At 42.4% G+C, this 23,440-nt stretch overlaps 3 protein-coding genes across 3 annotated transcripts in view; 1 reads left to right on the top strand and 2 right to left on the bottom strand.

Annotated features, from left to right (window-relative positions):
• Window positions 1-1,420: 1,420 nt before the first annotated feature.
• Window positions 1,421-3,229, top strand: cks2 (CDC28 protein kinase regulatory subunit 2). The gene is made up of 3 exons (XM_070908513.1): window positions 1,421-1,565; window positions 2,118-2,245; window positions 2,822-3,229. Exons 1-3 carry the CDS (start codon window positions 1,507-1,509, stop codon window positions 2,863-2,865), a joined length of 231 nt encoding a protein of 76 aa, XP_070764614.1. The 5' UTR covers window positions 1,421-1,506; the 3' UTR covers window positions 2,866-3,229.
• A 200-nt stretch (window positions 3,230-3,429) lies between these two features.
• Window positions 3,430-5,567, bottom strand: cimap1d (CIMAP1 family member D). The gene is made up of 4 exons (XM_070909446.1): window positions 5,528-5,567; window positions 4,722-4,832; window positions 4,196-4,309; window positions 3,430-3,920 (listed from the first exon to the last, which is right to left on the bottom strand). The coding sequence occupies exons 1-4, from the start codon at window positions 5,565-5,567 to the stop codon at window positions 3,430-3,432; spliced, it is 756 nt and encodes a 251-aa protein (XP_070765547.1).
• A 1,763-nt stretch (window positions 5,568-7,330) lies between these two features.
• The window catches only part of cpamd8 (C3 and PZP like alpha-2-macroglobulin domain containing 8), a 40,918-nt gene continuing 24,808 nt past the window's right edge, over window positions 7,331-23,440 (bottom strand). Inside the window, exons 31-44 of the mRNA XM_070908502.1 lie at window positions 21,606-21,771; window positions 20,874-20,960; window positions 20,631-20,767; window positions 20,271-20,426; window positions 19,452-19,514; window positions 17,427-17,698; window positions 17,228-17,315; window positions 14,258-14,332; window positions 13,915-14,020; window positions 13,594-13,704; window positions 13,298-13,510; window positions 11,821-11,895; window positions 9,218-9,419; window positions 7,331-8,387 (exon numbers count right to left, since the gene is read on the bottom strand). Of these exons, the coding sequence (XP_070764603.1) occupies window position 8,387; window positions 9,218-9,419; window positions 11,821-11,895; window positions 13,298-13,510; window positions 13,594-13,704; window positions 13,915-14,020; window positions 14,258-14,332; window positions 17,228-17,315; window positions 17,427-17,698; window positions 19,452-19,514; window positions 20,271-20,426; window positions 20,631-20,767; window positions 20,874-20,960; window positions 21,606-21,771 (1,752 nt within the window). The 3' untranslated portion in view covers window positions 7,331-8,386. The remainder of the gene's footprint in view (window positions 8,388-9,217; window positions 9,420-11,820; window positions 11,896-13,297; window positions 13,511-13,593; window positions 13,705-13,914; window positions 14,021-14,257; window positions 14,333-17,227; window positions 17,316-17,426; window positions 17,699-19,451; window positions 19,515-20,270; window positions 20,427-20,630; window positions 20,768-20,873; window positions 20,961-21,605; window positions 21,772-23,440) is intronic.

The following is a 23,440-nucleotide window of genomic DNA, read 5'->3' as shown; positions in this document are numbered from 1 at the left end:
TTATTTTTAATGTACTTTCAAATCATTGACTGGGAAAAGTCATATATTTATGTAAAGCTTGGAGAGAAAATGTAGCCGGTGACTGGTGCATTTCTCTGTATGTGATATCACAAAAGTGATTATTGAAAAATCAACAATAAAATATATTAAATCAGTGGAAGAATAGAAATAAGAGAAGGGTCTATTTTTTATAGTAAGAGATCAAAGTCTAGTTTAGAACATATTAAGTGACAAGACAAATTCACCTCCAGTCCCTGGATTGGATCCAAATTGAAATCCTAAAAATAAAAATATCATATGTATAAAGTATGACTGAATAAATAAAATAAAAATAACTGTGAGATAACATAAATTGGAATCACAGTTTTAATAATTGTCTTTGCCTCAAATCAGTGTCGTGGCCAACATAAATAGTAAAAAATATTATTTGACTAGGACCTGCTCCAAGAAGCAATTTAGATTTTTATTAAATATATATTACATTCTTTGTTGTAACAATCTATTGGACCAATGTGGTCAGGCAAAACGGCATCAGCATAACGTTTAACTAGTGCATATAATTACTATATGCACCATGCTGGTCCATATATTGAGAAAGTGAAGCAACTAGCAAAGTAGTAGCAAATACAGTGAGCAGGTGTGGGCAGGAAAAATAACATGAATGATGACAATCTTTAAAACGACTGTATATATTTATCAATGTTGTATTTCATTAGGCCTTCAGGTTAGATCGATTTCCAAATAAATATTTTCAACCATGATTTGGAAACTCACCTTATGTACGTTGTAGCATGTATGATTTAGCTTTGAATGACCACTGTCTGGATTGTTTTGGGGTAATATTTTATTACAAAATGTTTTGTATGCAGCATGATCGATATTGGCCAAAAATGTAAATTTCAGTAGTTGAATTCGCCACTACTGGGTGCCCTTTGCACTCCTCTCCTGGCAATGTTTTGCCCACGCCTCCTGTGACAAGCTGCAGCACCCCGGGGACTAGGGCAGGCAGAGTCGCGACGTAGCAGAGGGATTGAAGAGGTGAAGAGATCTCACTCGTCGAGCCCCTTTTCGAATGATCAGAAACGTTGTCAAAAGCAATCAGATATCTTTCATTCAAACGCCTACGACCTATTTGTACTATATGGCACAAAACGAAAACTTAAGATAGTAGCTGACATGTATGTTTTCAAATTACATGGAAATACACCCACTGTTTTGCAAACCGTGCTTACACGTTGAAGAGTTGCGCTTTCACCGCCGAGTGCACCATCTTACTAAATATAGACGATCTAACTAGATGGCACGTCCACGTGCTGCTGCTTTGACCAATCCGGGGAATGCGGGGAACCGTTGGTGTTTGAATTGTCCTCTGAAAACAGCGGCAGATGACAGTAGCTTGTTGCGCTCGTAAATATTGCTAGTGAGTTTGTGAGCTAGCTTAGCTACTTCACATCACCCGAAAACAGCTCTCTGGACTTCAGCTTCGACTGCTATCATTAACTGAAAATGTCGAAAAAACAGATTTACTATTCTGACAAGTACAACGATGAGGAGTTTGAGTACAGGTATGATTAACGTGTTGGGCATTTGCTAACAGTAACGCTGTTTTCAAAAGTCCGTTATTTTGTGTCGAGTAACGTTAGTTAGCTTAACGTCAAATTAGGGATTGGTTAGGTTAGCTGGAGTTAAGTGGCTCAACATAATGTCAACGTCTGCTGACAACTTAATTTTGACATTGGTGATTTAGTAAAAGACAGTAACGCCACTAAGTAAGTCATTTAGCTTAGCGTTACGTTAAGTTTCATAACTAGGTTAGCAAATAATACAAAACAACCCTCTGGTACACAGCTAGCCATGCTAATTGCCACTTTAACGCTAGGGTTCATGTTAAAATCGATGTGGTTTGAACCTTGTGGGGATAAAATTACTGCAACTGCAATGTACAAAAAAAAACCCCAACTAAATCTTACATTGCTAGTATCGTAAAAAGAGGCCTCGAGCGTCAACGTTAAGTTATATTAAAGTTAACTGGATTTTACTTCCTCACCGTTAAGTTATTGTGACCTCCTCTTGATAAAAATGTTTGATCCTTGACAGTTTTATTTATCTTCTAATAGGCATGTCGTGCTTCCAAAGCAGCTGTCTAAACTGGTGCCCTCCTCCCACCTGATGACAGAAGATGAATGGAGGGGACTGGGGGTGCAACAGAGCCAGGGCTGGATTCACTACATGATCCACAAACCAGGTAATTAATTAACTGTGGGCTTAAAGTATACGTTCACAGTTAGTCAAGTATTGTCTTAAAATAGTCTTTATGTAATAATCAATCAAATGGGTGTTTCCAAAGTTACAATATTTTTAGAACAAAATTCCCCTTTGTGTTGCTATCACTCCAGTGCAGCTCAGCAAGGAAACACTGTCCAGGGAAAAATCAGTGATGGACTTGTGTACGTAAGACTGTAAATTTGGAAAATACCCCCTGACTGCTGAAGCCTCATTTTAACTTAAGCTCAGCTTTAGAGTGCATTTTTGCACAGAAGAGCTGCATTTTGTCAGCCATCTCTGGTAGACCGCCATGAAGGGATCAGCATAGAGAGGAGGAATGAATTCAGTGACCAGTAAGCATGTGAGCATTGTATTAAGGAGGATGTGAAAAAAGATCTGAACATATCCTTAAATGGCTCCTAGCATGTGCCATTAGACTGTGATGAAAGTTGTATGCACACGCACCACAGCTGTGTGCCTGAAAGTACACTGTATAGTGTAACCACTGTACTGTGGATGATGCTGACAGATGCCTCTTCTTTGCTTTACTCTCCAGAGCCACACATACTGCTTTTCAGAAGACCTCTCCCAAAGGATTAAATGGGAACCATCTGTAACATGCCTGCTATCATCTTTGCTGATTTTGTATTGTCTTTGGACCATACGTCTTTCCTACATACATCTCTACATATATTCCAATGTATTGTATAGAAAACCCTTAGTTGTATTGTGTTTTTTTTTGTCCTTTCAAACTCCCTCAGTTTTTAGAGGTAATGAGAGGCAAACGGCTTGATTCCACTGTGAATGATAACCTTATAAAGAATATTGTACATTTTAATACATTTTTTAAAAATGTCTTCTGATGCCATTTTGTTATGATTGATTTATTTAGTGTGGTCATACAGGCATAGGGTTTTATTTTTCTCAAGCCCACGATTTTCCCAAAAGAGCTTTCTGTGTTTGATTCCTGTTCTTTAAACTTATGTTTGTGTTGTGTACATAATATTATTTCTAGATATTATACATTTTGACAGTGAGTCAACAAGTTCTTTGTTGCTTAAAGAACAAAATAAAATGTACTTCTTCACATGTGTTTTCTCATGAATATTTTTTGAACTACCAGATTACAGAATTGTGTTTGTATCTTTTGGGAATGGATGGTGTTCAGTCAGAAACATTGACAACTAATGGAGTAACAAACTCTGAGTGTCTGATGCCCATGGAGTAGGCTGGTGCCCGAGCCTTGTGAATCGTCACTTTCTCTGGATTATAACTTCCAGGACCGGGTTTCTTGGTGGCGTCTCTGGGTAAGCTGTGACGTCCCAGCATGGAAAATGCTGGCTGTCGGGGTAGATAAACACTTGGTTCCGTACTGTTGTACCTGCATGGCCCTGGCGTCTTGGCTAAATCCACAGATGGCCCCCCTGTGCTGTAACTACCTGACATTGTGTAGCTTGCGCTGGCTGGCTTGTTTGGGACTTGAGGGCCCATAAGCGGAGGGAGACAGTACTTGTTAGGAGCAGGTACTGAGTCGATGCTCCGGTAGTGTGTACGAGAGCTCATTGTGTAAGACGGGGGTCTGCGCTGGAGGTTGCATGGTGGGGCTTTCTCAGGGCTGTATGCACCTGGTCCGGGTGTCTGGAATAGCTCCTCTAATGAACAGAAAACAGTTGAATAATATAAAGCATCAACTCAACACCATGTGTTAGAGTGTGTTCTTAGTGGGGTTCAGATTTTCAGTTGTAACAGCTGACACTGGATCTCTAGGAGTAGTGTCAAAAACAAATGTTTTTGTATAAGGGTTCATCCTTTCATAATAATGGAGCTATTAGCTTGGTCTTAGTGTAAAATTACAACATTCCGACATATAAATTAATCTGTAAAACTAAATGTGCACTCAATAACAGATATTTGCAGAATAGGAACTTACTCTGTGCTTTCATTCTGCCCAGCATTGAGTATGCAGGCGTGCCATCCCTTCCAAAACGAGTGATTTTTGCATCAACATGATACTGAGGCCCTGGACTTGAGTCAACACAATACACTGCAGGGGAAGTAAATATTTATGATCAATTCAATATAATGTCTGCTCTGCAGTTTGGTTTGATCATGCCGTTGTCCTAAAATATACTGACTAGAACAGATGATATAAATACAGAATTATGAGGTGTTGTCTCCCCCTACTGGCTCTAATTTGACATTACACCACTTAGGACGTGTACCACTCAGCGATTTAGCTCATGACATGTATTTGAGGAGATTAAATCATCAGTGATTGTATATAAAAATGCTTTGAAGTGTTTCTGTCTGTGCCTGTTTTGCTGGTTTTATTCTTAATTATCTCTTTTAGTTGTGACAAAATTTATGGCTTTGACCAAGACCATATCAGATTCAATTCAATTCCATAAATAATAATCGTTTCCTCTGTAGCTATATGGAAGAGATGAAGAACTCACTATTGTCACTCATCTTGCCATGGAAAGAATAGGCGGGACTTGTTGGCTTGGTGAAGTCATGGCCAACAAATCCAATGGTGGGAGGAAGCCCATAACGCCCAGGTCCTGGCCCTAGAGACGGGGAAGGGAGATATCACAGAGATGGACAGCCTACACACATACACATTTATATGCTATAAAATACATTTACAGTGAACAAATCACAGATAAGGGAGAGTAATTAATGGAAGCAGCTTCCTCTGCAGCTTTGTGTGCTATAGAAAAGTAAGGTCATGTGCAAGTAAGTATATTTCAGCATCAGTCAGTGAGTAATAAGTATGCAATGTCCATTAATTTACAGAATTTTGCACAACTCAGAATAACTGTGACCACTTACTGATTATCTGCATTAGACCCGCATCATCATTCTGCTCCTTATAATACATCATAATTAGACCTCATAATTAGCAGCCAATGAGCTTAGAGACTGCATCTGATTGTTGTCTGTTGTGTGCACTGGGTCAGACAAACAGCCAGCAAGCAGGATGCAGCACACATCAAGACACAACCTAGGGCAAAGCATTACATCAGCATACAAGTGTTCAGGGGCATGTACACAAGCAGCACAAGTGGGAGCATTTTTCACAGAAAGGAGCGAGTCCTGGCAGGTCTGCACAGTGAGAAGTCCTCTACTCTGCTCAAGTCAGTGTTCCCCCTTTAAAATGATGAAATACCAAATGACCAGCTGGAACATAGCTAATGATGTTGATGCCTTTAGGGTGTTCAGTTTTATACTCGTTTTGTAAGAACTCCATTAATGAGCTTACCTTTTTCTCTTCCTGCAATTACTGGGTATTTTTTCTCCATTTGACTCTTTGTGGAAGTGCTGGATGCTTCAGGGATCCTTCAGTCGTAGCAATGCTACCGAAATATTCATACATGTCAATCATAACAACAAGGCTAAAGAAATAATGATTGACCACCTTTCCACAGGTGATTCCCCCTTTCAGACAAAACTGAGGCTGGCTGCATACTTGGAAATTCAGTCATCAGAGGAGTACCTCACTCCTTAATCCATGTCCATCTTGGTGGTCTTTCTTCAGATATCACAGTATTGTTTCTCCAGCATCCAGCATCAGCCATGCCCTGGCTGACTATGAAACCCACAACACTGGATGATCCAGAATCAATCCCTAATTTCCTCTGAAGCAATCAGGAAACCTGAGACGTATAATACACATCAAAGTGTCAACAGCAGAGCAGACCTGTCTGCCTGTTTGTCCCTTTGTCCAAAAGCTCCAGACAGATGAATAGCCCTTCCACCACAGAGGTAGATGTATAGGTGCACTCAGCTGGTACTTAGGAACAATGTCATCACTCCGATTCACTCTCATGTAATGCTAGCTCCCCCTGCAAACTATGAAACCAAGATCCCCCTCTCCCTCCTTTCTCTTTTCACTCTTTCTGCTCATCGCAGTGTGGAGACGCAATATCACTCTTCAGCCATGCATGTGGTTGCCACGGAGACTGCTGTGGGGGTAGTTTGCTGCAGCCAGGTCCCCTGCACTGCTGGCTTATTGTCACTACAGGGGCAAAGTCTTTTCATCTAGACTGGAGGGGTTAATCCTGCTGCATCTGCTCAGAGCTCAGAGGGAGGGTGAAGGTCCATAACTTTTACCTCCAATTCTACCTTGAACTATGAACTTCTGACAGTACCAGATCTCCATACGCACCTCTTTACATTTATGAAAGTAGGAATGCAGAGAGAATTTTCCCTGCTGTGAAATGTGAGTACATGCACAACACTGCCATGACACTGCATACTGCGTTACACAGATGCAGGCTCAAATGCAGTGCAGTTACAGGCCGAGTACCTTCATTTTGAAGTGTAACATACAACCCTCTGGTTTCTCATCTTTAACTTCCGGTCAAACTGATAACATAGATGCAGTTACAGTTTAGCCCTCTTTGGATTTGAAGGACTCGTTAAAAGGCCTGAGCGGCCAGAGGCCGCAGTAACTGAGAAGATCGACAAGTGACATGTGCAGAAAGCAAACATTAAACTTTAACAGGCGCTTACTCTCCCCCAGCCGCTGCTCTGGTTACTAGAATCTGTTGTTAGCAGTTACACAAACACATATGGTGCACATCCAAACTTAGAGATGCATACAGTGCGTGTACATGCTTTCTGTCTCCAACACTGAAGCATGCCAGGGGTCAGAGAGTCAAAGAAGAGGGCCCTCTGAAGCAGCAGGGTTGTAATACAGCTCACTGCTGACAGGAAATTATCTCCAGGCTTAACTAGCCTTTCAAAGGAAATGGAGCAACACAGCTTTCATAAACAACCGCACTGCAGCTCCTCTGCTAGTGGAGCAGGTACACTTACTATGCTGCATCTGCAGAGAACGTATTGTTCTAAAAATTAACAAGGGTCAAGGTATTTCTTTCCTAGAGTTGTACAAAGTGTCACTGCACAAGCTGAAGCAGGAAGCAGGAAGTGTGGTAGCGAAGTGCAGAAGCCATGACTTAAACCAGCCATATTAATGACTGGACACATGAGCATGTCTTGTCTGCTTATTAACCACAGCATGTAAACAAAACCAAAACCTTGGATTGTATACAAATTTTATTCTCGTTTGTTTTAAAAAGCACAATGTTTGATATGAATAGGGGCTACATTTAATCAAATTTGGTATATTTACAGAAATTCAAAACTTCATTCTTGATTTTTAAGTTGATTGCTTCACGAATCAAAATTTAATAAAAACAAAATAGCTTATGAACTGTACAATCAAATCTCAAGGTAGGTAAGGTGAAAGGTGACTTGAGAGTAGATGATGTTGGTGTCTTGGTACGATCCAGAAACATTTGGGCTGGTGCATCCTAGTGGTAAGACGCCTATCTTGTAACTGTAAAGTTGAGTTGGCCAGAGACCTTTGTTTCATGTCAATCCCCCTCTCTTTCTCTACTGTGCTGTATAATAAAGGCAAAAAGCCCCCCAAAAAATCTTACAAATGAAAAACATTTGAGTTTATATTTCTGTAAAGCATATGGTTAGCATATGTCTTTTTCCAGCAGGATACCAGCACAGGATTTCCATCAATAATTGGGTTAAAGCTTGCTATGAAAGAAAAAAACATCTTTTGTTTGAAAAACCACAAGGGCAAAACGTAGACTGTATGGGCGGGCAATGACAAAAAAAACAAAAAACAAAAATAATATGACCTCTAGCTACAAATAAATACCACAGATAGAAAATATAACAAAATATTTTGTTTAAAGTCAGGTGTAATTACAAACATAAATACTTGATTATTTCTTCTAGTGATTATAAAGGCAGTACAGTGAATAACAAAGACGCTATGGTGCCTATTGGTGACTAGGAGTCTGGAGGAAGAAAAATAAAAGTCTGGAGGACACTAGCTTAATAGCAGTCATGCACAATCACATCCAACCAAACACACACACACACACGCGCACACACAAGCGTATAAATGCATCCACACAGACTCCATTCAAAAAACGATATACACTCTCACACAAAGTCACACTCTCATTCTCCAGACTCCACCATCTCTTCCTTTCAGGCTGAGCAAGTCCCAAGTCTCTCTTCTTTTTCCATTCACTAGCATATTCACAAATAATGTACAATTTGGAGGTGAGTATGGCTTCACTCTGTGAGCGTTTCTGTGGGCGACAAGGAAACACAGGACACACTTTCATTATAAGATCATCTCAGACACGTCACTTTTTTCTTTAACATTATTTCCAGAGACAAAAACTACCCATAAATGCTATTAAGTGACAGTCTACCTCTGACCCAATAATATATGTGTTTAGACAGGAGATTAAACTTCAATTCATTTTCAGTTTCACAACTTCATCTAGGGATATGGCTGTCTAAATTCTATATTTTTCTTATTGTCAACAAGTCCCATGACAAAAAAAGCAACAATTGATCCTACCAACAGGTATTGTCTGTGTAAGCAGCTATACATCTTATTCCTTTGTGCCATAGAGCCCCATTATAACTCCATTAAACTATTAAAAACACTACAGTGAGACGCACTAGGTGATCTGTTCCTTCATTATGATGAGCACTGTAGTTTATTTTGAGTCAATCTTTCTGCAGCTGTAAATACTCAATGGAGCACCAAATGTGTATTCATTTGCATGTGAAAATCATCCCCAACAAATGCACTATATACTCCTGTTTGAGTGATGTTTGCTAAATGTAAGTAATAAAAGTATATAACTTTTACTTTTGAATGAATGGGGAATGAATGAGCTTGTGGCTGAGTGCTACAGACAGGGTAAGGATTGAGAGACAGACCAATGCATTGTTGGTTTTGGTCTTTTCATGGGGTTTATCGACAGTAAGAAACATATAGAAATAGAGCATTATCCTTTAAGCTCTGGGCAAACAACACTAGAAATATGCCCAAGAGCCAGAAACCTAAGGACTAAAGTAAAAAACTAAAAGAAACGCATAAAAACATTGATGGAGCAGCTCATACCATCGCTCAGGGGTGTTTTTTGTGTCCAGTGTGGGTAACTGGGTATCTGCTGGCAGGAGCACCTTCTGCTCTACATCCTCCCCACCTTCAGGAAGGTCAAAATGGTCCCCTCCCTCTGCATCAGCAAGGAAAGGCTCAGAATCTGGGTCGTATTCATAGGAGTAGTAGGACACCTCTGCCATGGACCCCTGCTCCTCTTCACCTGGAGAGATCGGGGGTGGGAGGAGAAGTGGAGACACATTAAACTAATAGATCAGGGCATTGACTGGGTGATCACAATATCTGATATATGATGAAGAAGTACTTGGTTCAGTTGATGAAGATTAAAGAACTGGGTGTCAGGGAGACTTAAAAGGTACCATGTGGAGTTTTTGACCACTAGCAGCGTTTCAGAGCAAGTGTTGTTTTGTATGGGTCCCTGTTTTGTCTGTTCTCGCGCGTGTGCACAAGAACAAACATGCATGCTGATCCATGATCTCACACACATTCCTGCCAATGGTTTTACACTATTCCACTGTTCAACAGGTGGCGGTAACGTGCAAAGAAAAGAAGAAGGCAGTAAACATGGATTTAAACTAGCAGGTTTCAACCTTTTAGGAAAAATCTGGGCTGCAAATGTTTTACGAGGAAGGAAATGCATTCAACACATTTGTTATACCTCAGGGAAACACACGATGCTTTTTGGTGAGAGACACTGAATGTAAACAGAAAACTCCACAGGGCACCTTTAATGCCCTGTGCATCCGCAGCTCTTGCAGCAATATCCCATCACAGACAGTAGGGGTCACTCCCTGCTTAAAATGTTGTATTCTCACATAGCATGCTACTTCAAAATTACTCTTTTTGGGAAAAGGTATAGCTTTATTAAATGTTCATCTTAGTAAATGAGCAATATGTACTATGAGTCCACTACAATCAGATTTTCCATCTCTAAAGTTTGTGGCACACGTTGGACTTTATGGTGAGGTCTAACCACACACACACACACACACACACACACACACACACACACACACACACACACACACAAAAGAATATGTAAACATTTGATTCTTAAAGTGGGAAATTAAAAGCTCACATGACTAAAGTGCATGCACATGAAGGAAAATGTCATCTCAAATGAAGCCTGCAAGTCTGTGTATTCATTATACTGTATGTTGTCCTCTGGTACAAGTTCACTAATAAGACAAGTCTGCACAGGGAAGCTAATTCCAGAGCTTCAGCTTCCTCCACTGTTCCAGTGGAAACTGTCATTTCCTTGGCACAGCCCGCCTTCACCTATTACACTCTCAGTGCACTTAGCAGGCATGTCGTCAACAATCTAATGGTTTACAATGACAGTGTTTTTACAGTACTTATTCAATCTAATCATCCCAGGGTTATCATATTGTAGGTAATTGTGTGTGTGTGTGGGAGGGTTTGCCTGTGTGAGCATGCAATACGTGTATGTGTGTGTGCATATATAGATATATATATGTGTGTGTGTGTGTGCGTGCGTAACAGCATTCCTGTGGTGAGTGTGAAGCGTTAGCTTTTGTACGAAGGGGACCTTTGACTGAGAGCAGCTTTGTGGGCTGCAGCTACCGGGAGCTGCAGGCTGGGAAACAAGTCAGTGCAGGCTGTGCCACACACACACACACACACACACACACACACACACACACACACCTGTACACAACTCAAACATTCACATAGGCAGACCTTAATGTTATATATCAGCAACAGCTCACATATTACCACATGCAGTCCATGCGCACACAGCATGCATATACAGTATGCACACTTCTGCAATTTGTGAATGACTGCAGTGCCTTTTTATGTTTTCGTTGCCAAATGTAACACAGCTACATCCTCCCTCCGCATGCAGCCAAACATCCTATCAGGAATTCTCTGGCTGCCTCTCTGGAAGTGGCAGCTGATCTAAGTTCATGGCAGAGCAACAATCAAGCCTGCAGTGTGAAACCTATCCACCTATTTATCACACTGATTGTAGACATGATGTGGTGGCAGGGGAATGTGCTGCCACACACCCCGCCTACGTATCTACTTTCCTCTTCTCATCCTTTCTTTCTTTCCACCCTGCTCTTTCTTTCATCTTGTCTGCCACTCATCCCTCTTTGACTATCTTTCTCCCCTTTCTTTTATCAGTTGTACACCCCCCACACACCCTTTCATCTCTTTGTCTCTCACTCTTTCTTCTTCCTGCCCTTGTGAACTCCTGTTCCCAACATTACTACATTTACTAAAAATGCTATATGAAAATGACACATGACATGAGTGCCACAACTCTCTACGTTTACATTTAGCTGACACACACATCCAGTTTGACCTATAGTGAATACAGTATCAGACTACACTCCTACAACAATCAAAGCTGTAGCATTCAGACAGCAGATGTAACATGCTGCTGACTCTTAGAGTATGTGCACAATCAAGACAAATGTCAAGTGAAGACATAAAGCTACTGTAGGCAGAACATATATAGTGGGGTTAGGGTTAGGGTTAGGGTTAGTAGTACTGCCTCTGCTGCTGGGTGTATGAGGGAGATGAGAGGTGATGCAGAGGTGTGTATGAGTAAGGAAAGGTGTGGTAGATGAAGTTACCTGTGTGTACAGGCACTGAGGGCTGCTCAGTTTCCTGGCTTGCTATTGGTTGCCTGTCCTCCACCGTGGTCTCCACTGGAAATACAAACACATAAATACACACACACGTTAGATTCACATTTATGTGGCTGCCACACCACCTAAAAAAGCTAGTAATGAATTCAACAGAGTTTCAGTGTTGCATAATCTAAATACTGCCCAGAAGCATTATCCACCCCACTGAGCAACACTTCTTGGCAAAACAATGATGTACACTCAGTCTCAACAGAGGCCTGCATTAAAATCTTTCCAAAAATAGCAGGGGCCAAACCATGGCCAGAGGGGCCGTGTGTGGAAACAAATTGTATCTTTTTCCTTTTCAAAACAGGGAAATGGTGGCATGAATCTCCCCCGTACAACCATACACAAACAAACAAGGTCAGGGAGCTCGAAACAAAAATACGATTCGTTTGATAATCTACAGCATGAACCACTTGGCACAAACTGAGGTCTTTTCCCACCAAAGTTTTGTCTATGCCTTTTCCCAATCTGCTCCACAACATGAAGGCTCCTTTGTTGTTGGGCTTTGCGTCGGAAAGGAATGTGACAAGGATTTCAAAGGGCTGGACAAAAGCACTCTGTCATTTGGAGAGAGCCCTGTAATACAGCAGAGAGCGAGAGAGGGTGTGTGTGTGTGTGTGTGTGTGTGTGTGTGTAGGGGGGGCACGGCGGGTAGCTCTCCTCAGAAAACTCATCCAGTAATCAGCTCAACACCTGAACAGCTGTTTCTCCAGCTCAGATCACGGCACACACAGAGGAGCATGGACACACACACAGATGCATGCACAATGGACATCACACTCACACTGAGTTACAGCAAAGCCAACTGACTGTATCCGATAAAATACACAAGGTCTCAAGAGTTCCTGAGAACACACACTCGTACAGACACTTGTTTCCTCTAAAGGGAGGAAAAGGTCTGTCAGTGTCTCTGACTTACAGCCCACCTATTGTATAAACAAACAGTATACAGTTGATATTAGCTTGACTCGAGCAGCTATTTCCTGCTCTAGACATAATCCTCAAAATTTCACTGAATTAAGGGTGGATGCACAAAGCAAGATATGTCGTAGCATTAGCGTGATAATCAGGCTGAATTTGCCTTTTTCATTCATTCAGCCCGACACGCTGTTCATGTTGCCCTAAGCAATCAGTGGGTAGCGAGTGATGTATCATGATGTATATCATTTTCAGTTGGCCCGGAATGGTTGCTAGGAGAAGTTAACGTTTTTCACATTGATCAAAGAAATATGTTGATTTAAGAGTTTCTGTATGTGGACGCCACCCTCTCTTAATCCTGCTCATTAAACTGGCAGAAATATTTGAATTGTTGAACAAATCTGAGATTCAGGGGTCTGGAACCAGATTATAGTAGTGCAAGCAGTAGTATGAGTGAATTATGGTCTATCCAGGTGATGTGCGATGAAAGAGCTCTTACTCTGAGGACACTGGGACAGCGGAACCTGCTTGATGCGTGTCCCATTTCGACAGGCAAACACCTCCATCTGACACTGGTTCTGGTAGAGCTGCCCGTCTGACCCACAAACTGGCTCCCCATCGTAACCGCAGTCCCTGTAGCACGTGCAACGCTCAAACTGCTCCTCCTCCAGACAGCCAAACACATTGTTGCACTGGTTCGCCTGCACAAAACCTGCAGAGAGAAAAACGTGTTTTTAAGAGACTGATGGAAGTGGGGTGTCTGTGAATCATTAAGGGGCGTAGCATAAGTCTCACCTATCCACTGATTGGTTGAACTTTCCACCTCATTGCAAGTGGGTCCATCACACAGCTCCCGTGCTAGCGGACTGCTCTCGCTAACGTTGTAGAAACGGGTGGCCTCGAAGGCTGCATGACAAGCACAGACCCACACCGGCACGTTCACACACCCACACACACAAAACAATGATGACGCTCACCATAACTAGGTCATAAACTTAAAAAAGATTCCCATTTCCACAAAAAAGAAGCCACTACATAAATCACGGTGAGTTAGACGGTTTTCCTGCTCAGTAACTCTTTAAAGAGCAGCACTAAAAATATTCATCAGAGGCACACCTGGTTCGTAGTAGTCATAGATCTTGACCGGAACAGGCGCTGTCTTGCCCACAATGTATTCCCTGACAGCTTGGAAGGCCACACACGTCATACACTGACTGGGGATCTAAGAAGACAAACACAGGAGAAATATGTACAAAAACACCCATAAAACATGCGAAATTAGGGAAATAAAAATATGCACTCTGACACACTTTTACAAACACACACAAAATTCTCCCCAACCCTGTGCAAACACTGGTGAGTAACCCTCTCCTCATCCACCATCACCACACATACAGTACTCTTTGGCATGAGCAGAGCCCTGATGGACACAACAAGGAGGAATTTGGATTAAACTTACCTCGTCAAAGTAGAACAACACTTTTCTGCCATTCAGCTCATACCTCTTCAGACCCACTCGCTTGTCCATCAGCAGCTGTTGAGAGAGACACAAGGAAATCAAGCTCAGTATGTAAACACACAACTCAACTGGACTGTGAAGGCACAGATTTACAGATTTTGGCCTGGCCTAGTCCTGGAATGGGTTCAGTCGGGATGAAGTAAACACTTGGGCTGATGCTGATGAAAAGACTTTAGGCTAGAATTGATTAATAGTAAAAAAAAATGCACGTTCATGGACAAAGAACACATGGCTTGTACATTTGATTCTAACATTAATGGACAACTAGTAGTGATGGACATGGAAATGGACATAAATAGTAATCAGCACCACAGTGGACTGGACAGCTCCGTCTCATGCTCACCAGGGTCTACCATCGAATGAAATTAAATATAACGTGTTAAAAATGTAACAAGCCCCTACAAGCCATTTGGACATGTTGATACTAAGGAGCATCCCATTTTGCACAGTCCTGAATCTGAGCTGTAATAAATCCTTTAAACTGTGTACTACCCCTTGTCTACATGTACAGTTCATGATGTTCGTGTTGTAGAGCGTAGAACTGTTCAGCACATGTAAGAAAAAGTCTTCAACCCCAAATCTTCAAAGTGAACGGACTATACTGAATCACCATTGTCACTGACCGAATCAGGAGCTTATAGCAGTGGAGTCCCACTTACTGGTGACTGAGAGCATCTTTGTCAGATCAGCCGAGATATACAGTAAGTTACTTTCTTGTTAAAAGCTTATTAAAAGACAGCCAAAACCACAGAAACAGTCATGATGTGATTAATGTTGCAAATACGCGACAGGTGAGTTATTAACCTTATAAACAGTGTTTGCATAAGCCTAGTTTTGTACTTAACGGTATGAATGATGAATGGTGATGTGTTTGAGCACATGTGGTTGCTTAGCTCAAACAAAAAGTGAACAAACTGCATAGTCAGTGACAACAAATCTTTAAACTGAACTAAACAGAACAAACAACTCAAATCAGCAAAATTAAATCATAATTTACACCTCTAGTGCGGTGCCCTTACCACCCAACTGTCAGAGTCCACATGGTCTGCATTTGAATGGGCCACAACTGGAATGCACACCATATGCACTCTACCATGACATGACGGCCACAGTGGAAAATGTACAGGTCACCAATCACAGACTTGGCTAGGCCTATATTAGCTGAAATCAACAAGGGAGCCGAGCTTTCCACTGGGACCCGCCTAATCAGTGTTTTTGTGAACCTTGTGCACAAATGTATAGTTGGGTCAGACATGCATGACCATATCTAGTAAATATGAGCATATGAACGAATAATGGGGAAGCTGTTTACTGCAAATTTGAGTGTGTGCACAGAGAGCCAGCAGAGTTAATTCCTCCCACGGGGGGATTTTTCATTCTGTCAAAGGTGGCAGCCTTTGGACAGCAGGGGTTTATGAGGTGCTCAGCCTGAGCTGGCGCCACGGAGATATACACATACACACACACCTACACACACACACACACTCTCTCTCTTCTACTCACACTACACAATTGGTCTCTCTGTTTACAAAACCATTGTTTGTCTATCTAACAACTAAACATTGCCAATGAACTCCCATAGCTCAAATGTTATACTCACAGTGTGTTCTGAGTTGTTAAACAAAGCTCATTATATTGGGTGATAAGAGGCTGTGGCTGTGGTAGCTCCCAGTCAGTCACCGGACTAATCATTCATGACTTCAGCTTCCATGAAAGCAACTAGACATGACTGTAGAAGCCAAGCTTGCCACCATAAATTGAGGAATGCAAGTGGCAGTCGGGCAGGCAGCAGTAAAACTCCAAGGGAGGCCAGCAGGGGTGTAAACTGAGCTTGTTAGCCACTACAACTCAGGTCAGCCTCAACTGACACACTCACAGCAGTATATGTGTGTATGTATGTGTGTGCGTGTTTAACATCTCCCCAGGTAGTCAGAGAGGTGGCTCTTTTAGAGGTGGAAGCCTGCAGACTAAGGCCCTATAACTGTCTAGTAATGAGGGACAGGCTTCTGATGGGTGGTTGGGGAGCTGACCTGGATCCAGCCTTTATATTTACCATCACTTTCTCTTGCTCTCCATCGTTACTAACCATTCCTAACAAATCACCCATCCATCCTGCGTCTGTTACTCCTTTAATCCAGCCCTCTGTTTATCACAGTATATCTGTCTTTTCCCTCTGTCCTTTGTAAACTATACAAGTCTGTACCTCACGAGGCCCAATGAGGTGTGTGTGTTTGGTCCTGTAGGCCCAGAGAGGCCAATGACCTCTGACCCTGAGACATTGTAACTCCACAGGACCTGAGCTGGCTGGTCTTTCTCTTATCATACCTAAAAAAACATCATAAAAAGGACCCTCACCTTAATGACCATTCCCGTAACTATGACACACACAAACGCGCATGAAATACTTTCACGTTGCACATGTGCGTAACACGCAGCACTTAGAGGGCCTGGCCCATTTGAAGGAGGTCTTCAGGAGCTGTTCTGTCCAGCAACTTCTAACAACAATGGAGAGAACGACGGTAAATACTTGACTTTTCCCTGCTCCGACAAATATTTACACAACAATTTCCACAGGAATTATATCCATATCCAAAGTATGTGTGCGTTTGTTTATACAAGTATGTTAAGGGATGCATCCTGTGTGGGTGTGAATGTGTACATGTAAGCCTGGGGTTTGCAAAGAAGTCTGCAAAGGAAACAGGAGTAGTCTGATGAATTCCATGACATATTGCTTTTCTTCAAATGGCCTCCAGATGTGGACGCATCTGTCTCTCTTTCTACCTGCCTTTCGGTTTGGGCACTTACCTGACGTCTTGCCCAATGGGTATCTATGGGTCTGTGTATGTTCAGGATGTACAATCTCTAAATCTCTGGCAAAGTGTGCGCATGTGTATTAAGGTGATTACGTACCCTCTCTAGGCTTTCAACATCTGCTCGGAAACCAGAAATCATAGGAACTTCTATGACGGCCATGTTGGACGAACCTGAATGGAGCCACCTAGATAGAGAGTCGGGGTCAGGATGAAAATGGGGGGTTGTTAGAAGCAGAGCTGTACACATGTGCAAGGCCAGCTTCTTAACTTGTGCGCAGTGTGTGTGTGTGTTCTACCTGGCACAGACTTCTAAGGAGATGTGGAAGTCCATTTTGTCCTGGTGGGCTGCTGGGTCATCATCATCAATGGGCGCCCGCCGTTTCCGGTTAAGCTCAGAGCGGTTGTCAGCACGGCTCCGGGAGCGCGAGGAAGGATGACGGGAAGAGGAGGAGGAGGAGGAGGAGGCGGGGGGCTGCAGGTGTCGCTCCTGAAAAGGCTCTTTCAGGTCCACCTTGAGCTGGAAGGCTGGCTTGGATACTGGGTCAGGTAGGTTGTAAGACACATCAATCTACAGACACACAGAGAGCAGTATTTAAGAATGATAGCCATGAAATTGAGACTTAAAATGCTCAAACAGAGCAGCCTGACTGGATCGAAAGGAAGGGAAAAAAACACAGATGGCCAGGCGTTGAAATCACGGTACCCAGCTACAACACTCACGTTGACAGGACTGTCCTATGCCAGATGAATTGACATTTACTTTCACTGTCTTGGTTTTTTTGCGGTTTGGAATCTATTCTAATAATATTTGATGAATTGCCATGAGATTGTGTACCGACATTCATGGTCCCCAGAGGATGAAGCCTACTGACTTTGCTGATTTCCTGATTTTTCCTCTAGCGCTTCCAGCAGGTCAATGTTTTCACTTATTCTGTGAAATACCTCAACATCTACAAGATGGAGTGGCACCAACTTTTGTGTAGACATTCATGGGTCCTAGATGATGAATCTAACTAACTTTGATGATTCCCTGACTTTTCCTCTAGCGCCACCATGAGGTTTATGTTTGTGGTTTTGAGTGAACTGTCTCAACAAGCAGAAACCTTGTGTAGTCCTGATATAGAGACATACTGCGTGTCAGATCAGCTGATAGTTTGTCAGTCTGCTATCAAAGCAGGTTTTCATTTGTTTGCCAAATATTTGGTATGTGTTTGAGGCAGTTATTTATGAAAAAAAGAAAAGAAGAAAAAAATTGTGTGAAGTTTTGGCATCATTGATTGGAAACAAACTACTTAGAGTTCAAATATTTAGGACCTCCAGCCTTGAAAAGACTAGAAAGTCAGGAAAAAAAAGACTGAGGCAGCACTTTAAAGCATAAACCACAAATCATATTCACTGGACACAAGACATGCATTCAGAGGACTACTATTTCAGCCTGAGGACAACTCACTGCTTTGATGCTCTTTTTAATTTCACAGGAGATTATTATTCCCAGAACTGTACACATTCTGAATAAATCATCCAGTCTGATTTGAGACCTTTGCAAAGCTACTAAATAATAATCCTGAGGCACAGGACGTATACTCATCACATACAGTATGTCTACAAGCACACACACACAGGCAGGCCTCTTTGATTGCCCCCGCTCTTGTATTTCATTAGAGCCCAGGTGCTGCTGGCCCGAGGGGCTGTCAGAGGGGAGTGTTGACGCACGGAGAGGTGTGGATGGAGAGAAAGTAGAGAGGGAGAGAGGTGTGAAGAGAGAAAATGCTGAGGAGAACGAGTTGGAAGACGTTTCAGGCACTGCACAGCAGAACACAACATCCGCTGCTGTAGCTGGCTCTGCCTCAGTCAAATCAAGTCACATCTCACAAACACAGGTTTCCGAAAACGGGTTTGTAAACATCTTTGATCACACATGCTTTTTCATGCATGCCTTGTTTGGTTTTAAAGCACACAAACGTTTAAACATGGGTGATAAGAAGAGAGGACAGAATATCATCCAACAAAGAGGAAAAATGACTCCTCCTGCTTATGAAAGGGGGTTTGTTTGTCTGTGACAAGGTCGGAAGTAAACAGCATCCTGTCCACGGGACCACAGGAATCAACGGGAATGATCAACACATTCCAAAACAACTGGCTAAACTCTACCAGATTACTCCAAATTACAGGGAGGAATTTGGGCATTATGTGGCGACGGCAACTGACTCTCCTGTACCGCCAGCATCTTGCTGTGAGCCGATGAAGTAAGCATTACAGCTCCTTTCTGGGCAATGTTCAAGACTGCAAATGTGTCTGTTTGTGTGTGAGTACTATAATACCTGCATTAGACAGCAGCCTTCTCCTTTAGCGCTGACAAAAAGGCCTGTAGGGATACTGGGGATCTGAAAAAACAGAAGAAAGAAGAGAAACAAAGAGAGTCAGAGGGGGCAGGGAGAGGTGAATGAGTCATTTATCAAGTGAATGAATGCTGTAGGCTGCTGCACCGCCACTAGTGGTTCCCTGGCTACTAACCAGCAGGCCTTAATTGCCCCCAATTAAGCTGACACCACTAATCACAGCGGAGGAACATGCCCGGCAGAGGGAACATACTGCACTCTCACCTGAACCACTCTGGCTGTCTGATGGAGCACTTTTACACACATGGCAGCTCTGACCTGACGCCACAGTGCCCCGGCCAAGGGAGTTTGTGCCCACATTGTCAAGTTTGTAATGTGTGGGCAAACAGGCCAATAAAACACAGTTATTAAATCAACAGACCAACAAGGTGCTTTTGGGAAATCCAGCCCATTTAAGCCTTCTTTGGTTTGGCAGTGTGAAAAGGTCCTGGCTACTAAACAGCCGGACATAGAAACACAGAGATTAATGTTTAATGGCAGAGTGTGGCTCTGGTGCACAGTTACTCATCAATCACCGTAATAAAGAGGGAAAGTTTCGAGAGAAATGCCCCCTCTGAAGCACTGGCAATCATTAGTGGAATTGACAATTAATGTTGATAAAGTGCCGTCAACCTAGACAAACAATCTGAAGGAAGTCCAATCGATTGTCGTGCCTCATCTGCACACAGAAACACTGATGAGGAGCACGCTTGCCACAAAAGAATATTTCTGATTAATAATTGTTTCCATGGATGTGATTACCTTGGCACTCTGAAGGAGTTTCTTGTTGTCCCTGTTGAGTTCAAAGGTTTCCTGGAAGTCGAGGTTGGTGGAGGCCAGTGAGATGGTGAGGTTGACCCCTCCAACATAGGACAGGATGGCGTACTCCGACAGAGCCTGCAGAGCTACACACGTGTCCTGCACATGGGGTTTAAGAAAAAAAAATCTACTTAACGTAACATCAGTTTTACTACAGCAGGCAGTTGACAGTTTTGAACACTAACTGCTGAGTTATCAAAAAGAGAACAACTGGGAAAACTGTCTTATTGTCTTTTTGAATCATTTTATTCTGCAACAAGAGGCTGAACCAAAAGACAAGAGAAGTCAGAGAAACAGGGATACCTGTGTGGAGGAGAAGCCACCCAAGGCATTCCTCTGCTGGGAGAGCCATTTGACCACAGGCAGAGCAGAAGCCACATCCCCCAGGAGGGTGTAGGTCAGAAGACCATAGGCTGTCATTTCCACCTCTGCTGACACCACTGGGAACAAACAAGAATGAATTATAAAGATCCTTCATCTGCATTTTATTTTGGGGAATCAGACGATCAGATCTGTGTGGTTTGTAAATTCAATAATGCAGTATACCTGACTGAGAGAGGCCATCGCTGAAGCCCATGAAAGTGTCCTCATCTGTCATAGTGCTGCCAGTCAGACTCCAGTGGGTGAGTCCATCTATAAGGACAAAGTGAGATGAAGACAGAGAGGGCGCAGGGGCGGCATCCTGTATCATATGACTCATTGTGTCAATATCCTAATTGTCTGAATCTTTCAGCAACTATGCAACCAAGCCCTGCGCCTTCATTGTACTTGGGGAATAGGATTATGGTGATCAAGTAAGAACATTGTTGTGTTCCCCTAAACTTGGTCAAATCTGCCAAAACTTGCAGAAAGTTTCAGTCAAGAGGAAGAGAAGGAAATGGTCAAAGGAAACCAACAGTGAGATAAGAAACAGAGGGGGAAAGGGAGGGAGGGAGGCGTGGACTGAACTACTGCTGAGGACTACAGCAGCCTCTTTCACAGTCTTTTCTGTCCTATAGCTTGTGCCTGCCTGCTTGTTCAAACTGCAAGCAGCTGTAGGACAGGAGCCTTTAACTATAAATCTGTATATAAGCCATATATTTCTACATTTCAATATATCTCACTGTGACTTTTTCTTATGGTGCACTTATGTTATTGTTACAGAACACTTTCATTCAACATCTAGTCTTTGTTTGTCACCTGGTAAAACATCTGTTGTCCAGATGACTAATCTGAACTCATCTGAGTGAATGAACCTCCAGCTGATTGTGTTGCTCACAGTGATGAGTGTGGCAGTACCTTGTGTGATGGCCATGTGGTTGAGGCGGCGCAGAGCCAGCGGGGCGTAAGGGCTGCGCAGCAGAGCCAAGGCGTATGCAGACAGCGCCGTGGTGTACGGGTCATCGGCAGAGTAGGTGTTGCTCTCCAGGAAATCCTTGGCTTTGGCCACCGCCACCTTCTCTTCCTGCACCAGACGGGACAGCACATAAGAACACAAATGAACATGTGATAATAGAAATGATCAATAGCTTACAAGACATGACCCAGGTGGACTCTTTAAAAGTGGAATTTTTCTTTGAATTTAGTTAGTTTAGTCTAATATGGTATATTTGCTAGAAAATGTGCATGCCTGGACAAATGTGAGTATATTTCTTCTCCCACAGGTGATAATCTGCTATTCAAACCTGCAGTCAAAATGCTGTCTTTTTTTTCCCCATTTTTGAGTAACTGTTTAAAACAATAAAGCATCATTCAATACTTATGCTTTGCTTTATCATGGAGGTACCAAAATATATAAAATAAATATATAAATACATATAACCTTATTGTTCTATTTAGGATTTTTAAATGTGGTGTTGGAAACTGTCCTGCTATGTAACAATCATTCTCAGCTGATAAAACTGAACATTGTGAATGGTGGTGTCATGGCTCCATGGACAGTCTTCAAAAATGTTTTGTACTATGTATTTGTGCAATTTTCAACTTTAACATTTCCAAAAAAAATGGAAAAGTACACTGATTTGCTACATAATGACTGTCAAAACTACGCACTGTCAACAAAGTCTGTAGTTTATGGTACAATAGAAGATACAGTGTGTTTTATCAGATATGCCTCTTACATGACCTGACCTTTGGCATACCTTTTCCACACACACACACACACACACACACACACACATCATCATCATCTCTTTGTGTGTGTTCAACTGTTTAGAGACTGCCTTGTCCAAACTCACAGCCGTCTCCTCTGCTCAGTTGGAATTATTGAATAAACATTCATTTTGGCCATTAAAAAGTTGAGAGTTGACTTTCATCTCATGCAGATGTGACCTTCCCTCTCATCCCTGAGATGATAGGCCTCCAGAGCCACTCACTGTAATTGCAGCAGTCATCTTTTAATTAAGTGAAATTGGAGGGGGGTTGAAGGTTCTGCTTTGATGTGAAGGATACCTCTTCAGTTTTTATCAGTTGTAAAAGGACAGACTCTCAGAAGAAGCCCTTTGGGATAGATAGCAGAGGGAAGGGAGGTGGGGGGAGATGGATGAAGAGGAGCCAGGGAGAAGAAATGCTAAATAAAGAGTCAACTATGTGGACAAATGGAGAGCAAAGACAAAAACAATTAGAGGTTTAGAGGCTGTCATATTGCCAGAGTACGCAATGCACGCTGAGGGTGATTTCACCAGAATTATGGTGTAACTCTTCCTTTTCCCATGTCTTTTAGTGACTGAACAGCACATATGATGTTTAATTATTGAGGATGACTATTAGTGAGAGAGTGAAGAAAAACAGAGAAAAGTAGAGCAAGAAGGGAAAAGGCAGAGAGGAGATAGGGAGGAATGTGACCGAGGTGTCTTTCACGGAACGTAATTGTCTCTGCACGTCAGTCTGAATCTTTTGATGTAGTCCAAAACGTGATTAGATATTAGATTAGCAGCACTAGGGCATAACAAATATGAGTAGGCTGACTGCCAGCACATCCATCTTCACAACTATCAGGAATGCAGAGATACGTCCACACACGACCTGTACTTAAATTCACAGCGGGCTGGTAGGATGGGCTACAGGAGTAAGTAGTTCATGAGGGACAGGTAGCGCACTATGTGTTGCTCTTGATGATTAAAAGGCTCCTTTTA

Source organism: Enoplosus armatus, chromosome 7, assembly GCF_043641665.1.
Source record: "Enoplosus armatus isolate fEnoArm2 chromosome 7, fEnoArm2.hap1, whole genome shotgun sequence".
Taxonomy (NCBI): domain Eukaryota; kingdom Metazoa; phylum Chordata; class Actinopteri; order Centrarchiformes; family Enoplosidae; genus Enoplosus; species Enoplosus armatus.
Note: the sequence above shows the minus strand (reverse complement) of the source record. Positions and strands in the feature narration are given on the sequence as shown.

What these genes read in the sequence shown, in the direction of transcription:
- cks2 (XM_070908513.1), top strand. Translation starts at nt 1,507, where the DNA reads ATGTCGAAAAAACAGATTTACTATTCTGACAAGTACAACGATGAGGAG. An exon ending in GATGAGGAGTTTGAGTACAG is followed by an intron (nt 1,566 to 2,117) that starts GTATGATTAACG and finishes ATCTTCTAATAG; the next exon opens with GCATGTCGTGCTTCCAAAGC. An exon ending in CTACATGATCCACAAACCAG is followed by an intron (nt 2,246 to 2,821) that starts GTAATTAATTAA and finishes TTTACTCTCCAG; the next exon opens with AGCCACACATACTGCTTTTC.
- cimap1d (XM_070909446.1), bottom strand. Translation starts at nt 5,567, where the DNA reads ATGGAGAAAAAATACCCAGTAATTGCAGGAAGAGAAAAAG. An exon ending in AATTGCAGGAAGAGAAAAAG is followed by an intron (nt 4,833 to 5,527) that starts GTAAGCTCATTA and finishes CCCCGTCTCTAG; the next exon opens with GGCCAGGACCTGGGCGTTAT. An exon ending in GGGCAGAATGAAAGCACAGA is followed by an intron (nt 3,921 to 4,195) that starts GTAAGTTCCTAT and finishes TTTTCTGTTCAT; the next exon opens with TAGAGGAGCTATTCCAGACA.